Source organism: Heterocephalus glaber, unplaced genomic scaffold, assembly GCF_053883595.1.
Source record: "Heterocephalus glaber isolate CG9 unplaced genomic scaffold, H.glaber_assembly_v1.0 deba00001504, whole genome shotgun sequence".
Taxonomy (NCBI): Eukaryota; Metazoa; Chordata; class Mammalia; order Rodentia; family Bathyergidae; genus Heterocephalus; species Heterocephalus glaber.
In genome coordinates, this window is record NW_028258324.1 from 55,791,834 (window position 1) to 55,808,637 (window position 16,804).

General features: G+C 38.1%; 1 protein-coding gene across 2 annotated transcripts in view; it reads left to right on the forward strand.

Moving 5' to 3' along the window:
• The window catches only part of Actl6a (actin like 6A), a 23,542-nt gene continuing 6,738 nt past the window's right edge, over window positions 1-16,804 (forward strand). The window contains exons 1-11 of one of the 2 annotated variants that reach the window (XM_004834634.3): window positions 1-212; window positions 7,310-7,386; window positions 7,564-7,738; window positions 10,271-10,371; window positions 11,228-11,325; window positions 13,522-13,616; window positions 14,019-14,125; window positions 14,221-14,310; window positions 15,600-15,661; window positions 16,110-16,224; window positions 16,708-16,788. In XM_004834634.3, the coding sequence (XP_004834691.1) occupies window positions 188-212; window positions 7,310-7,386; window positions 7,564-7,738; window positions 10,271-10,371; window positions 11,228-11,325; window positions 13,522-13,616; window positions 14,019-14,125; window positions 14,221-14,310; window positions 15,600-15,661; window positions 16,110-16,224; window positions 16,708-16,788 (1,026 nt within the window). In that variant the 5' untranslated portion in view covers window positions 1-187. Of the gene's footprint in view, window positions 213-411; window positions 655-7,309; window positions 7,387-7,563; window positions 7,739-10,270; window positions 10,372-11,227; window positions 11,326-13,521; window positions 13,617-14,018; window positions 14,126-14,220; window positions 14,311-15,599; window positions 15,662-16,109; window positions 16,225-16,707; window positions 16,789-16,804 lie in introns of those variants that run through there. The other variant, XM_021254559.2, reaches the window with a different exon arrangement.

Sequence of the window (16,804 nt, forward strand, 5' to 3'; positions counted from 1 at the left end):
GGCTGATAGGAGGAACCAGCAAGTGTGGCTGTACTGCAGGGTGTGTGGACGCCGCTTTGTTGCCTGAGGGGGGTGGCAGTGGAACTTAAGGGGGTCGGGGGCTAGAGCTTCTCGGGACCTGCGATAGCGGCCCCTGCAGTCACTTCACTCTGTAGCCTTTAGCCTGCGAGTCGTGTCGACAGCAGCCATGAGCGGCGGCGTGTACGGGGGAGGTGAGTGAGCGCGGCCGCACCAGAAAGCGCGCCTTTTTGGCGTGTAGGGTTTTAATCAGCGACCCCAGCCCTCCGCTCCCTTCCGCTCCCCTTCGCTCCGTTCCGGGGCGGCCCCTTTCGCTCTCCCCCAGTCGGGACCCGGCTCCCCGCCTCATCCCCGCCCTGCGCTCCGCCCGTCCCCGGAGTCCTGCCCCTCCGTCCCCTCCTGCTGGGGTGCCCGGAGCGGGTTCGGGGCGCGCCGACCTCCCGGCCCCGGGCCCCGTCTTTCCGGGCGTCCCCAGAAATCGGGGTGTGGGGGCTGCGCGGTCAGACTCGCGAGTACCCGGCCGCGCGCCAGGTCCCGCAGGTGGTAGCGCGGTGCCGGCTCCTCTCCGCCCGCCCGCCTTTCGGAGACTTCCTCGTGGGCAGGGCTGTCTGCCAGTAACGTAGGGACACTTGCGATGTAAGGGTGCCTTCTCAGCTCTTGATCTTTCTGGCTTTTCCTTGGGTAGTAGAAAGATAACGGCGGGTGGAAGTTGCACAGCCCTGGATCGTAGTAGCATCAGATTCGCTATTTACTAGCGCTTTGACATTGGCTAGTTCTTACCACACTTTTCCCAACTTAAGGCTCCTCACTTGTGGAAAGAAATCTAGCCCCACGGGGTGATTGTAAAGGCTCTATGAGACTGAGCTGCGCTTGCCACTCAGGTGTGGTCCCTGGGCCAGCAGTGTTAGCATCGCCTGCAAACTTTAGAGACAGAATCCCAAGCCTCACCCTCAGTCTACTGGATTAGACGCCTCTTTGCAAGATCCGCAGATGACTCGAAGCATTGATGTGTATATTCATGTTCTGGATTATGTTCGATGAATTAGAGACAAGATAAATCTAAAATATTGCTGTTGTTACTGTTTCTAGTAAGGCGGCTGTTTCTGAACTTTGTAGCATTTTACAGGTAGAGTGAAACAAAAGTAAGGTTTTCAGACTTCTTAGTTTTTGTGTGTAATTGCACACCTCTGAGTGTGGGATGGCCCTACCGCCTGCTTCCTACCGTTTATGTCCCTGTTGATTTCTCGGTGTGAGTAGTTCACCATTTTTACTCTGGGGAAGACCCGATGGCTTCATGACTTAACATCTTCTCTTCCTGAAGATGCAGTTCTGACAGACAGAATGGCTATGTGATATGTGCGTTTGCATCCTAGAATTTATCGGCTACATGGTGATTTTCAGGTACACTGAAGAAAGGAGCTGGAGGCTGTCCGTTATTCCTTACAAAGCATTGCGTTGACTATGGTAGAAATGAAAACTAATAATAATGCTAGCAGCTAACATTTATCGAGTATGTATTATTTCAGGAACTCCAAAGACTTTACATGCATTACATTTTTATCTTTGGCAACTATACGAGTTGGTACTACTGTCCCCATGTTCCTGGGAATGAAAATGAGGTCTAGAAAATTAAGTAACCAAACCAAAGTTATATAGCTTCCTAATTAGTTTGGAAAAAAGATAATTTGTGATGAAGAAAAGGCATTATGGAAAAAACCCTTTTTCATCTTGAAGTATCCAGACCTCCCCCTTAAATTTTGACTAATTAGCTTAACCAACTTTTTTTTTTTTTTTTTTTTTTTTGAAACAGGGTCTTGCTCTGTGGTTCAGACTGGCCTGGAACTATATAGCCCAGGCTGGCCTCTAACTCATGGGATCTTCCTGCCTCAGCCTCCCAAGTGCTAGGATCACAGGCGTACACCACCATCCTGGCAATAAACTGTATTTTTAACCTGTTTGCTTATTAAAAGGATCTTTGTAGTTTAAATTTTAAAATTAATGCTATCTTACTCTAATGATTATTTCTGACCAAGTCTAGGTATAATGCATAATTTATTTGAATTTTAATACTTTGTAAGTAGTTTCTGGGCACACTTAAAGCTATTACAGTTATCGTTCATGGTGCTTATCTAGTTCAAACTCCTTTATATGATAAAAATTAGTGTGCTACTGGTCTTTCATCAACTTTTAATTTCATCACTGTTACGCATCCTCCTGCTCCCTGAATTTCTAGCCTTAAAAATTTCCTTATAAGTTGATTTTCCTGATCCTGGGAGCACCCTGGTCCAAATAAAAATAAACCTTGCTACCTTTTCCCCAATTCATTAGCTTTCAGTACTGCAATGGAGTAACTATTTTAAGACTAGTTTTGAAAATTGCCATTATTTCTTAGTGTTTCTCCAGAAAAATCCCATCACCTCTAGATTTGGAAGCTATTTATCCTAGGGAAAACCTCAAAAATCCTCAAAAAATACAAACAAGCATTTTTGGTAGAAATGAAATCACCCCAAGAGGACGTTGCATCCCAGGTTTTAAACCTCCAGATCTATGTGGTTACAGTAAATAAGTCTCCTGTCTCCCTTTGCCACTCTCCTACTTTGGGTTCACTGGTGCTTGGTCCTTAATAAATAAGTTACAGGAATTAGATGTATCTTCCACTCTTGAAAAGGGAAAAAGGACACTAATTTTTGCACTGGTTCATTTTCCTTTTCCCTGATCCTGTACTGGGGATTGAACCCAGGGCCATCCCCAGTCTTTTTTCAAGCTCTTCATTTTTTTTTTTTTCTCTAATGACAAGGTCTCACTACTCACTAAATTGCTGGCTTGCCCAGGTTGGGCTCAGATTTTCAGTCCTCCTGTCTTGGCCTCCCAGAGTGTTGGGATTTCAGGCATGTGCCACCATACCTGGCCGCTGCAGCAGTGTGAAGGGTAGAACGTGAAGAGATGGAAACACAGTACCTGTAGGAAATTTTTGTTCCTTATTGGGATAAGAGCTTGATTGAAGGCAGTGGCAATGGTATTATAGAGGAGGGACTTTGAGATATACTTAGCAGAAATATTCGACAAATCATGAAAGATGAAACCATTCACAATCTCAGGTTTTTGCCTCGGATAGCTGGGGTAAACCAGCTGTGTGGCAATGCCAAGATTGGTTTAGGCAGGGCAGAAAAAAGAAGCTCCTGCTTCAGATGTGTTGAATTTGAAGTACCTGAGAAACATCTGGTGGACTGATGTTGATTTACAGTAAGAAGTTCAGGACATGGATCTAGACACTGGTTGGAACTTGACAGATCTGAAATTAGAACCATCAGTATTTAGGTAGACGTTGAAACCAAGGACCTGGAATAGATAACACAGAAAAGGGGAAATTAGGGGAGGGGCTCCTAACATGAGGTTCCTGACCTTCCCAAAGAATTCATGGATAGAATTGTATTTTATTATAATCGATTTCTTTTGTAATCTAAAACCATCCCAAGAAGGGCTTCTTAAGTTTCCTAAGCTTTTGTATTAATTTGCTAGAGCTTCCATAACCAAGTGCCACATACTGTGGTTTCAACGGCAGAAATTTATTTTCTCACAGTTCGGGAGGCTGGAATCAGGTCAAAGTGTCAGCAATTGGTTTCTTCCAAGGCTTTTCTCCTTAGTTTGTAGGTGGTCATCTCCTTCCTGGGTCTTCACATGGACTTCCCATTCTGTATGTCTGTGTCCAAATTTCCTCCTCTCCTTTTTTCCCTGATACTGGGGTTTGAACTCAAGAGCTTTTTATTTTTTGAGACAAGGTCTTGCTAAGTTGCCCAGTGTGGTCTTGAACTTTTTATGCTCCTGCCTCAGCCTCCCCAAGAGCTAGGATTAAGGGCATGCATTACTTTGCCCCGTTTAAATTTCCTCCTCTTATAAGGATGAGGATCTGCCTTAATGACTACATTTTAACTTAATTAAAGGCCCTAACTCCAAATACAGGCACATTCTGATATATTAAAGGTGAGGACTTCAACCTGTGAATTTTAGGGGCACACAGTGCAGTAAAAATGGTGCATGACTCAGAAGTTAAGAACTCCTGGTACAGGGCAGTAGTGGATCTTACAGAAAGAGAAGTTAAACTTCTCTGTTATTCCGACAGTTAATTCATTTTGTTAGTATATTTCTTTACCCAATGTTCTGGTTAATCAAAATGTTAAAAAAGCTTACCAACTCATATTCATTGCTGTACTTTAGTTATTATTTGTATTTGAATTTAAGTGCTATGGTAAAAACAAATGCAGTATTCTTGCTTTAAGGACCCCTGGTTTCAGATGAAATAATTTGAAGCAGAGAATTTTATAGAGAAAGGTTAATATTTTTGGGGAAATGTAACAAAGATATAAACTTTTTTCCAATTAGAAATTGAAATAATATTTCTTCATTGTATTTAAATAAAAATAAGATCATTCTTCAAAGTCACCATCTCTCAACTGTGAATATTTACAAATTAATAATTGGTTTTTATGTTAATTTAAAAATTTTTTGAAATATTTCAAGCATACTAAGAAATGTATAGTATATGTGATACTTCTGTGCTCATCACTGAGATTAAATAGATATGTGTTGCCATTTTTACCTCAGGTATTTAAAAAAATAAAATGTTATTGATATAGATCCCCCCTTTCCCTCCTAGGAGCTAGCTACTAAACTGAATTTGGTATGTAACATTCCCAGACCACATGCATATTTGTATACTTTTACTACATTATATACATTCATAATGAGTTAAACAGTATCATGATATATACATATACTGTATTTGTATACACCATATATGTGTGTAACACACTTTTGTAATTAGGTTTTAAAAGTAATTTTTTGGATGTATCCTCTTGACACTTGTAGATCAAGGCCATTCATTTTAATTAACTGTTGTATAGTTTTCTAGGATGTGAATAAACTGTAGCAGTCTTTGTCCCTGCTGAAAAATCATTTCTGCCCTTTCCCTTGGCAGTCTGACAGTAGTAATTACAACAGCCAGTACAGTGGTACCTTGGTTCACAAACTTAATTCTTTCCAATATGCTTGCAATTTGGTTACAACCAGAATCATGGAAAGAATTAAGTACGTGAACAGTGGTACCACTGTACTTAACTGTGTTTATTGTGTGTCAGGAACTGTTCTTAGTGCTTATGTTTATTAAGCACTTAAAACATTCAAGGACAGTAGCATCCTTTGACATAGGAACTATTATGCACATTATACGAATTAGGGAATTGAGGCAGAGGGATTAGTAAATTGCACATGTTCACGTAGCTAGTATCATTCTGGTGCATGTCTCCTTTGTGATATGTGAGAAAGTTTCTCTAGAATAGGTATGCAGTTACTACGTATGCACATCTTTAATTTTTATGGGTGTAACTAATTTGCCCATAGTGACTGTACCTGTTTTACAGCTTTTACTAGCAAATATAGTAAGAGCTCCTCTTTCCTACATCACTAATAGCATGTGATGCTATCAGACTTATTAATTTTTGCCAATTTAATGAAGGTAAATAAGATTTTGTTGTTTTTAATGATTAAAAAAATCCTTTGAAAAATCAGTACCCCCAAACCCAGAGTGCTTTGTTTAAGGAGGCCTCCTGATTTGGGTGAGCATTTAAAAAATATAATTAGAGAATGTTTTCTGAATTTGACTGTGAACATAAATTACCAGTTTTCTTCCTCAGCATTAAACTTTTATTTCCTATTTTGGTATATGTGCTGCCGAAGCGAGCACAAAAACTTTTATTTCCTAATAATCTCTGAAATGTGTAAACTTTAATGATAGCTTCAATTTAATAATGTTTACTTGCCTTACCTAATTATACTTTAAACTCCTATTCTCCAGGGTCCCCTATTTTTCTTAAGGTTTTGCTAATTTTCTTCCCTAACTACATGCAATATAATTTGTCTTAATGTATGAGAGAATGATACTCAAATGTACTGTCTTTTCCTTGCCCCACCAGATCCACTTTGCACCCATTTCCATCCTTTCTGTGCCCTTTAAAACTGTTTCAGGCCGGGGATTTAGCTTAGTGGTTCCGCCACTTGCCTCGCAAGCACAAGGACCGGAGTTCGATCCCCGGTACCAAAAAAACAAAACAAAACAACAACCAAAAAATCAAAACAAAACAACAACCAAAAAAAACCTGTTTCAGTGAGTTCTTTTGGCCTCTGACTTTTGTTTGGATTTGGCCAGTGATAGATAACGATCCCTACTTCTTGCTTTACACCTCTTGTCCTGTCATGATGATAAACAGGGCTCCCTTTCACATTCAGAAGTATCCTAATTTGGATGACAAGGTGTAGAATGACCCTAGTTGGTGGGATCAGGGGTAGATTGGAATGTTAGACTGGTCCATTCTGCTTTGTGTCAGCCATTGCTGACTGCCTCCCTTAGCTGAAGGTCACAGCTTCTGTCAGGTGGTGTTTCTCACCCTGCTTCTCCAGGTTCTGGCAGCTGTTTCTTCTGGGTTCTTCAGTACCAAGGATGGCAACAAATCCCTGTTACTGTTCTAGGGTGCTGTACTGTCCCTTCTGGTTGGCCTGTACCTTGCTTATATATTTATATTTGTAAGTCCCTTTAATGAGTAAATTCCTTACATTACCCAGTTGTAGTATATCAACTTTCTTTCTTTCTTTTTTTTTTTTTTGGTTAAATTCTTTTATTGGTACATTTTAGGTATACAATATGTTTACATTTATCATTGGGTGCTTGTACATGTACATGATGTATCTTGGTTCTTATTTTTTCCCCATTACCTGTGCGCCCTTCACCCCCTCCACCCTTCCCTATTTACATAAACTTTGTTTCCATTTTTTTCTTTTCTCATAATTTTTCCTTTCCCTTCTTTCCTTTCCCCTTCCCCTCTCACTTCCCCTACCCCTTTGGACCTTTTCTTCCTATTTCAAATTATCAATTATTCGTTTTAATCCTTATTTACACTTTCAGCTTCAACTCTTTCTTTATTGAACCTCTGCAGATATACAGTGTATGAACTATTATATTTTAATTAAATTAAAGGTATATTTAAAGGTAGGTTCAAGCTAGTGATAACATAAATGCAATTATTTTTTAGAGTTTTCACAAATATTCTCATTTTAAGCATGTTAAATAGACCTTTAATTTCCATGTGATACTTAGATACTGTTAATTATTTTAGGGGTTAGGGGTGTAGCTCAGTGGTAAAGCACTTGCCTGGCATGCAAGAGGCCTTGGGTTCAGTCTCTAGCAATGCCAAACAAACAAACAAACAAAACAAATTACTTATTATCTTAAATCTTTCAGATGAAGTTGGAGCCCTGGTTTTTGACATTGGATCCTATACTGTCAGAGCTGGTTATGCTGGTGAGGACTGCCCCAAGGTAAGTGTAATTTTAGAGTTAATTCGATACATAAGGGCTATTGATATAAAATTAATTCACCCCAAAATGATGATTCAAAACAAAAATGGCAATAGACATTAGTTGGACCAAAAAGAAAAAAAAAAGCGACTCTTTAATAAAAGCAAGGAAACTGTAGGGTGTTTTTGGCTCTTACAGGTGGATTTCCCCACAGCTATTGGAATGGTGCTAGAAAGAGATGATGGAAGCACCCTGATGGAAATAGATGGCGATAAAGGCAAACAAGGCGGCCCCAGCTACTACATAGACACCAACGCCCTGCGTGTTCCGAGGGAGAATATGGAGGCCATTTCACCACTAAAAAATGGCATGGGTATGATGTTTTTTTCTATGGATTTAGTAGAAAAACAGATAACGAGTGTGCATGGCACATTTTTGATATAAAGCATTGGTTTCTTGTAAGTTAGACATCAGATGCAGATTACATACAGTGTTTATTCCACAAACAGATGTTTCAGGCACTGAGAATACAAAGATGCATAAGAAATATTCCTTTCCCTTAAACTCACAGAGGAGATAGATGTATACATACAAATACATATACTCTGAGGTAAATGCTATATAGATATGTTCATAACCAATGGGATTAGTGAGGAGAGGTTTTTAACTCTTAGGATTGGGGGTCAGTAATGGTTTTCACAACGAGGGTAACTTTTATTTTGAATCTTGGTCAATGAGTAAAAACTAGCCTGGCTGATAAGGCTTGATAAAACATAAGGGGCATCAGCATGTGTGTGTGTAAAGCCATGGAGTTTTCAAAGAAACTGACATATTTTGAAATGTCATACAGTTAAAGTATGGCTGCAGAATTGGGTGTTTTAAGGTCAGTATCAGGAAGGGTAGGCAGAGAGCAATCATACAAACGCTGGGAAACCATCCTGGGTGACTTAGTTACTGTTTCATTGCTAGGATAAAATATGTGAAAGTCACAAGTTAAAGAGGAGAGGTTTATTTCAGCTCACAGTTTGTAGAGGTTTCAGTCCATAGTCAGATGGCTCCAGGGCAGGGTGACATGGCAGATGGGCACCGCAGAGGAGAAACAGTTTATAGCATGACAGGCAGAAAGCTACAAGCCTTTTGGGTGGCTACCCACACCCAGCATGGAGCATCCCATTATCCACACCCAGAACTATGATAATCCAATTAGTGGACTACTCCCGTACCACACAGCCATAATCCCAGTATCACACCCTTAATCCACATTTACACACCCTAAATCTAGCCATTCCTGAAACAACCCACCTATGACCGAATGAGGCTTTGGGGTGACATCTAGGTACAAGTCATAACATCAAGGAATATACTAAGCTAAAACTTGAAGAGCAATCCCAAAGCAGTTTGGACAGAGATGTGATGCTCGTATTTGTAGTTGAAAGATCGCTCTAGTAGCGGTTCCTAGGCTAGACTAGACTGGAGGGAAATACTAGGGATAGGAAGATTAGTCAGAGAAGTAAGAGTTCAGATGAGAAGTAAAGAGGGTTTAAACTGTAACACTGATAGTAGAGTTCCTGAAGTGGCTTTGAGGGTAGCCATGGAATAGATGGTACAAAGTGACTGAAGAGTCAATAAGAAAAGAGGACTGGATAAATTTTTCTAGAGTTTTGGTTGAGGTACAGTGTACTGAGATACGTATAGAAAGGGGAGGACAAAGTTTTATGGTCTTTAAGGGCAATCACTCAGGTCCAGTTATTGACCAGAAAGCTTCCTGGGACTCAGCATATAACTGTACTCAAAGCTACAACTTATTATACTAAAAAGATGAAAAACCAAAATGGACAAAAGGGAAAGGGCAGGGGAAGAAGTCCAAAGGAAACTAGGTGCAAGCTTCCAGGAGTCTTCTCACCTCGAAGCAAGTTGTAACAGTGTTTGTTGTCTAAGGGGAACTTGTTAGATACTTGGTGTACCAAGGGTTTTTATTGGGGGCTGGTCATGTATGAGGTACCCACTCCCTAGCGTGTATGGAAATTCTAGACTTGTAGAAGGAAAGCAGGTGATTTGCCTTACCACATGCTTTATATGGTTTAGGCACAATGAAGAGAATGAAAAGGAACAGGGACATAGGAGAAAATTCAGGAGAAGACCAAGAGAGGAAAAAGATTCTGGCAGCAGGACAGTGCAGTGATTTTCAGTGTACTCACTTGTCATATTGAGATTTGCACTAAGAAGGGGAGAGAGAAGTTAAAGCTACCAGTAAAGTCCATTAACATAAAAAAATCCCACAATCACGAGAATTTAGATGGGTCTGTGGAAGTATAATGTACAGTGCGTATGACATTTCTTCTTTGGGCTGTGGCAGAACTGGGCTTATGTAAGTGGTTTTAAGGGACTGTTTAAGTGGAAGCTAAATTGAAGACATGTTCTCCAAATTTTAAAAATTTTAATCTTTTTCCAAATAGATTTCAAGTTTTTTGGTCAGGTCTATAGCATACATTTTTTTAATGTATTTCCTCTGACTATTTCGATCACATACTGGGCCTCTAGTCAGTATTTATTAACATTTATTTTGTATTTTAGGTTTACAGAAACCTTAATTCTATTTAGAACAGATCTGGGGGCTAGTGGGACCAAAAAGAGGTTCTATGTCCTAGAAGACAAAGGCCCCCTGTGTAAAGTGCCATGTTACAGTGTAGGTCGGTAAAATGAGTAGGTTCTGTGTATTAAAGAATTACTTACTGGGCCAGTGATTTAGCTCAGTGGTTCCGCTGCTTCCTCGCAAGCTCAAGGACCCGAGTTCGATCCCCAGTACCAAAAAAAAAGAATTACTTATTAAGTTAAAGAAACAATCTTTCAAAAGATGCTGTACATCTTTAAATATTGTTTTCAAGCTATTAATCTTGCATTCTAGTTGAAGACTGGGATAGTTTCCAAGCTATTTTGGATCACACCTATAAAATGCACGTCAAATCAGAAGCCAGCCTGCATCCTGTTCTCATGTCAGAGGCGCCGGTGAGACAGACTTTCTTTTCTAAGTTTCTCTAGTTTTTATTATTTCCCCTTTAGTTTTCTACTCATTTGAAAAATATTTTCTTTTTCTTGAGAGAGGCATAGAAATTTATATTTTGAATTTGGAAGTTATGGAAAAGAGGATTAATTCTTAAAGTACTATTATAACCTTTATTATTTCAATAAAATATTCAAAGAACAATAAAATATGCTTTGTGGGTTCTGGTAGTTATTTTTTTAAAAAAAATTTTCCAGGGATTTGTTTTATATTTGATTTCCTTGCACTGCCTCCCATTTTGGTTTATGAATCATCCGTTGTGTGCCAAAAGCAATGTATTTCTACTTTTATATTCAAATTGCCAAGAGAGAAGTCAAATGGGACTGCAAGTTTTCTAGACTGAAGTCTCTTGCAAAATGTATTTGGTACATATACAAAAAGGCATGCATAATGATTATAAGTTATCAGTATCTTGTTATTGTTTCTAACTTCTAGTTTTGTAAGTTTTTATAAGTGAAAATTTCATGGTTTAATATTCATATTTATGATTTTGATTATCAGACTTTTAAGATTTCATAAGGCTTTATAAGAATCTTGATTTTCTTGAACTTCAAAATGTCTGTAATTTCTAGAATTTGTGGCAGCTGAAAATTTTACCAATTATTAAAGTTTATTTTTACATCTGATTTGTTAAATTTATTTACAAATAAATAAATAAAAATAGATATTATGAAAGATTACTTACCATAGGATTTCATTGTTTTTAAAGTTTTACATCTTGTTAATATAGTGGTATAATACAGTTTGAGATAAATCAACTTTAATCCTTAATAAATAACTTGCATTTCTTTTTCACTCCAGTGGAATACTAGAGCAAAGAGAGAGAAACTGACAGAGTTAATGTTTGAACACTACAACATCCCTGCATTCTTCCTATGCAAAACTGCAGTTTTGACAGCGTATCCTTAAGAGTAATACTCAAATCTTTTTCTGAAAGATATATCATATTATTAAATACACCTGTGGCAGAAGACATATGCCAAGTTTTGCTTGCTGAGAAGTTTATTTCCCCTTATCTCTTGTTTTAGCTATCCATCTTCTAGTATTTCTTGTTGGAATTGATGATATGTCAGAAGATTTGAGAGGAAAATAGTAAAGTAACACTCAAATCCTGATTGTTAACAGGCTGTGTGTGTGCCTGTGTGTGGCTCTGTGTGTGCACGTGTGTGTGTGTGTGTAAGAAAGGGAGTGTGGATAGAGAGGACTGTTTTAACCAGCTGGCTTACATGAAGTCAAAGATTGCTCTTTTCTCCCTCTCTTCCATTGTCATAGAAATTAGAAACTTTACTAAATTCATTTCAGCTTTACTCCCATCATTAGATATTTATTGTAAGAAATTAAAGGACAGACTAGAGAAATACTATGTCCCAAACTCAAGTAATTTGGAGTGCTACAAAACTGTTAAAAGTGAAATACCAGATTTAAATAGTACTTCAGAACAACATTGTCACAGCCATAAAGAATACATGATTGTGTTAGTCAGTTTTCATTGTTGGGATGAAAAAGCCAATACCCTCAACCTGAAGGAGGAGATGTATTTTGGCTCGTGGCTTCAGACCATGGTCAGCAGGGTCCAAGGCAGAAACATCATGGCAGAAGGGAATGGCTGAGGAAAGCTGCTCACCTCATGGTGTCTGTGATGCAGACAGCAGGGAAGGAGCCAGCGGGGAGGGGACCTGGGGTCAGGTGTGGTCCCCAAGGTCACAGCTCCACAACCCACCCAGAAATGTGCCTTACTGATCCCCTGGGTATCTCGCAAGCCAATCAAGTTGACAGGCAAGATGAACCGTTGTGAAGGGTAATTTGGATTGTTTTGTATAGTTGTAGCTCAGAGGAGCAATACAGTAACTTGCCAGTATTTAAAAGAAATTAGAATTTAGTTGCATGTGGAGGAAAGAACCTTTTGTTTAGCATTCAAGTTGCATTGCTTATAAATGTCTGATCTTGAAGTTAATATGGTACTTACAACCTGAGCTTCACTTTCTACTCATTTGTCCTGGCTTGCTATAATCTTCAAATAAATGTTTTATATATTTGAGAATATTTGTGTAACTGTTATCTAACATTTGTCTGCAGTGCTGTGTCTTAGAAATGACTAGGAAAAGTGAAAGTAGAAAGTGTGTGTTCATTATTGTGACTCAGTTTAATCAAAGATAAATACATATACATATGCAAGATTTTGGCAGGTATAAAAATAGTTTTTTACTAAACTATATAGGGGGCTTACATGTTAGATTTTAAAATCTTGAACCTTAGGGGCCGGGGATTTAGCTCAGTGGCACTGCTCCTGCCTCGCAACCGCAAGGTCCTGAATTCGATACCCAGTACCAAAAAAAACCCAAAACCAAACAAAAAATCTTGAACTTTAGATTCTAGAGAACATGTTGGTATTTTAAGTAGGAGAAAGAATAGTATATTCATTATTTTATCTCATTTAATTTTCATAATAGTGCTGCCAAGAAATAGTCATAAAGTATAAGCAAATTAGTCCCAGTCCACAATTTGATAATGGCAGTCCTGAATTTGAATATGGTCTGGCTGGTTGCTTATAAGGAGCACGTAAGCAAAGTTGGACATTATTTTATTTCTAACTTTTTACTATAAAAAGTTTTGAAAGAGAATATTGTGATGAGTCCCTATGTGTTCATCACCCACTTTCAACTGTCTGAGACGTTATATAATTTTATTCATAGCAACCTTAGTATGTGTATCTCTAAAAGATTTTACCATGTGTCTCTTTTTTGAACATTTTAGTATATTTCAATCAGGACCTAAACAAACATTATGTGTTATATTCAGTGTGTCTCTTAGGTAATTTGTTGTAAGCCCCTTGACCAGTCTCCAGAGAGGTTCAGTGATTGTGTTAGTTTGAGCAGTTTAATAATCCTCACAATACCCTCTGGAAGTCCTGCCCATCTAATTTGTTTTTAATACCCAATTATTTAACACCAATTTTTGTCCCTAAATTTTAACACATCTTAAACTGTAATGCACATGTTTTATAAATGGCTTCTGAAACGTAAGAGCCTGCCCTTTACAATAGATCTTATTTTAGGAGTCTTGTTACTTTTCTTTTCCTTAATGCTTTAAACTAGATTTGCTAACGGTCGTTCTACAGGGCTAATTTTGGACAGTGGGGCGACTCATACCACTGCAATTCCAGTCCACGATGGTTACGTCCTTCAACAAGGTAACTATATTTAACCAGGGCATATGAGGTGCTTTTAGATGTCATGAGGACAAATAATAAAATAAGAGAGTGAACTGGACCATTGATACAACAGTTTCCTCATGATATTTTTCATTAAGGGGTTTTTGTTGTTTTGCAGTGCTGGGGATTGAGCTCAGGGCCTCACCAATGCTAGGCAGGCACTCTACCACTGCAATATGTCCCAGCCCTATGGATATTTTTAATCTTTGGTGTATAATATATACTTCATTTATGCTTTATTTAGTTCTACTTTATTTAGTTCTACTGTTCATTTAGTTCTACTGGAAAAAATTATTCATGTATAAATATACTCACAGAAGAAATTTGTCCCAAGGAGTTTGGGCTTACTGCTCTTTTAGACTTGTTTAATCTGTGTCACAGGCATTGTGAAGTCCCCTCTTGCTGGAGATTTTATAACTATGCAATGCAGAGAACTCTTCCAAGAAATGAACATAGAATTGATTCCTCCATATATGATTGCATCAAAAGTAAGTAATGATTGAATTTTGTGAAATTTATGTCCAGCTCTCTGCTCCTATATTATGAAGTTCTCTGTTAACCAAATATATGTTCTTACTGTCAGGAAGCTGTTCGTGAAGGATCTCCAGCAAACTGGAAAAGAAAAGAGAAGTTGCCACAGGTTACAAGATCTTGGCACAATTACATGTGTAATGTAAGTAACCCTTAATTCTCTTTATGAAAGTATCACATACTATTAAGTCCTTGAGTAGAAGGTGGGCACATTATGTTTTCAAGCTCTGTATTTTTAATATTTTACAAACAACAGTTAACTTTGGTTGTGGGGGAGTACTTTTCATATTTTTCTAAGAAATATTTACAAACTACTACATATTCATTTGGATTACTTTGGTGTGACCTGGGAAGAGCATTTTGGTTTTAGAGTAGAAATAAGCATTATGTTATTCTTTGGGCTAAGGCAGTGGTTTAATTACTGTACAGACCTGCTAGTATGGCTCAGTTGCCTTCTTTTCCCCAGCGTCAATTCACCATGTCAGAAATGTGATTGTTCATAGTAAGGAGCCAGTGAGAGGTTCCTTTTGCCAGAAATCCATCTCTGAATGAATATCAAGTGCTATATGAGAGTCATAATTTATTGTGAGAGGATGTACTAGTATCCTGACAGTTTTTTGCACCTACAGATAAATATTGTGTATGTTTGTATTGGAGAAAAAATTGTGAGGATGATTAATAATTTGGCCAAGATGTTAGACAAGATTTTTCCTTAGTAACCCAGAGGTCATATGTATTTCACAGCAAAACTCTTAACTATTTTATACTTTATGCAGTTAATAAAAGTTAGTGAAATCTTTTTTCTAAAACTAAGCTTATTTTTAAGGAAAATTGATGTTCTGAAACTGGATTAGTTTTGCAGGACTGTGATACAAGGGTTTCTACTTGTTTTTATATTTTTTCATTGTTCCTTAAAATAAAACTTATGATTCAGCTTCAGAACTCAGAGTCTTTCTTGAGTAGATTTATACTCTTGACTTACTCATCTAATTGAAGGAACTGTCTGATTTCTTCTTTAATTTCCTCTGTGACCCATTGGTTATTCAGAAGTGTGTTGTTCAATTTCCACGTGTTTATGAAATTTTTTGAGTTTCTTTTGCTATGGATCTCCAATTTCATCGCGCTATGGTCTGATAATATACAGGGGATAACTTCAGTTCCTTTGCACTTACTTAAACATGTTCTATGTGTGAGTATGTGGTCTATTTTGGAGAATGACCCACGTGCAGCTGAGAAGAATGTGTATTCTGATTTTGTGGGGTGGAAGACTCTGTAAACATCTGTTAAGTTCATTTGTTCAAGAGTTCGATTGAGTTGACTTACTCATCTAGAAATATGGTCATGTTTCATTCAGAAGGATATTTTAAATATGTTATAAAACTATAAATTGAGCAAATTTCAATCTTGTTTCTTAAACTTTTTTTTATTCAGTGTGTTATCCAAGATTTTCAAGCTTCAGTACTTCAAGTGTCAGATTCAACTTACGATGAACAGTATGTTTTCTTATTTAAACTGTGTGCTTCATTAATGAGGAAAAATTATTTGTTATATTAAACAAATAATTGGGCCAGGTGTGGTGGTGTATACCTGTAATCCCAGTGATTTGGGAAGCTGAGGCAAGGGGATTGTAAGTTTGAGGTCAGCCTGGACGACTTAGTGAGATCATGTCTCAAAAACCAAAAGGATTGGGAATAATAGCTCAGTGGTATAGCACTTGTCTAGCAATTGAAATACCCTAGGTATAATCTGTAGTATACCAAAAAAAAAAAATTGTACAATGTAGTTAACTCATCTGACTCTATAAAGTTATGCAAGGATATACTGAATAATATTTTAAAATATTCTCCCTCTTTGTTTCTTACAAATTGATAATTCCCTTAGTAGTTTATAATTTTGAAGAGGATTGTGTTTTTTGTGTAATATTGTTTAATATGTTTGCAGAGTAGCTGCACAGATGCCAACTGTTCATTATGAATTTCCTAACGGCTACAACTGTGATTTTGGTGCAGAACGGCTAAAAATTCCTGAAGGATTATTTGACCCTTCCAATGTAAAGGTATGAACGTTTGTTTTTTAATTAGTCTGGCTTTACCCATGCATGTAAGGAGCTTATATAATTATAAAGCCTGTATTACGTCAGTTTTTCCATTGCTGTGACAAAATATCTGACACCCATAACTTAAAGGAATTTATTTTGGCTCATGGTTTCAGGGGTTTTAGTCCATTATTGGCTGGTGCCAAGGCAGAAACAACATGGTGAACAGCATGGTGGAGCACAGTTGCTCGCTTCATGGTGTCTGGGAAACAGAGCACAGGGGAAGAGCCAGAGAGGAAGGGGCCAGGGACCAGATACAGTACCTGTGGCCATGGTACCATGGCCACCTAGACATATCCAGAAGTGTGCTTTTATCGATCCTCTGGGTGGCTCCCTAGCTAGTGAAGTTGACAGTTAAGCTAAATCTAAATAAGACTAAATTTTGGGGGGTATGCTTTACTCTGTGAAGTTCTTCCATGTGAATACCAATTTCTTTTGTTCTAGGGGTTATCAGGAAATACAATGTTGGGAGTCAGTCATGTTGTCACTACAAGTGTCGGAATGTGTGATATTGATATTAGACCCGTAAGTACCAGTCGCC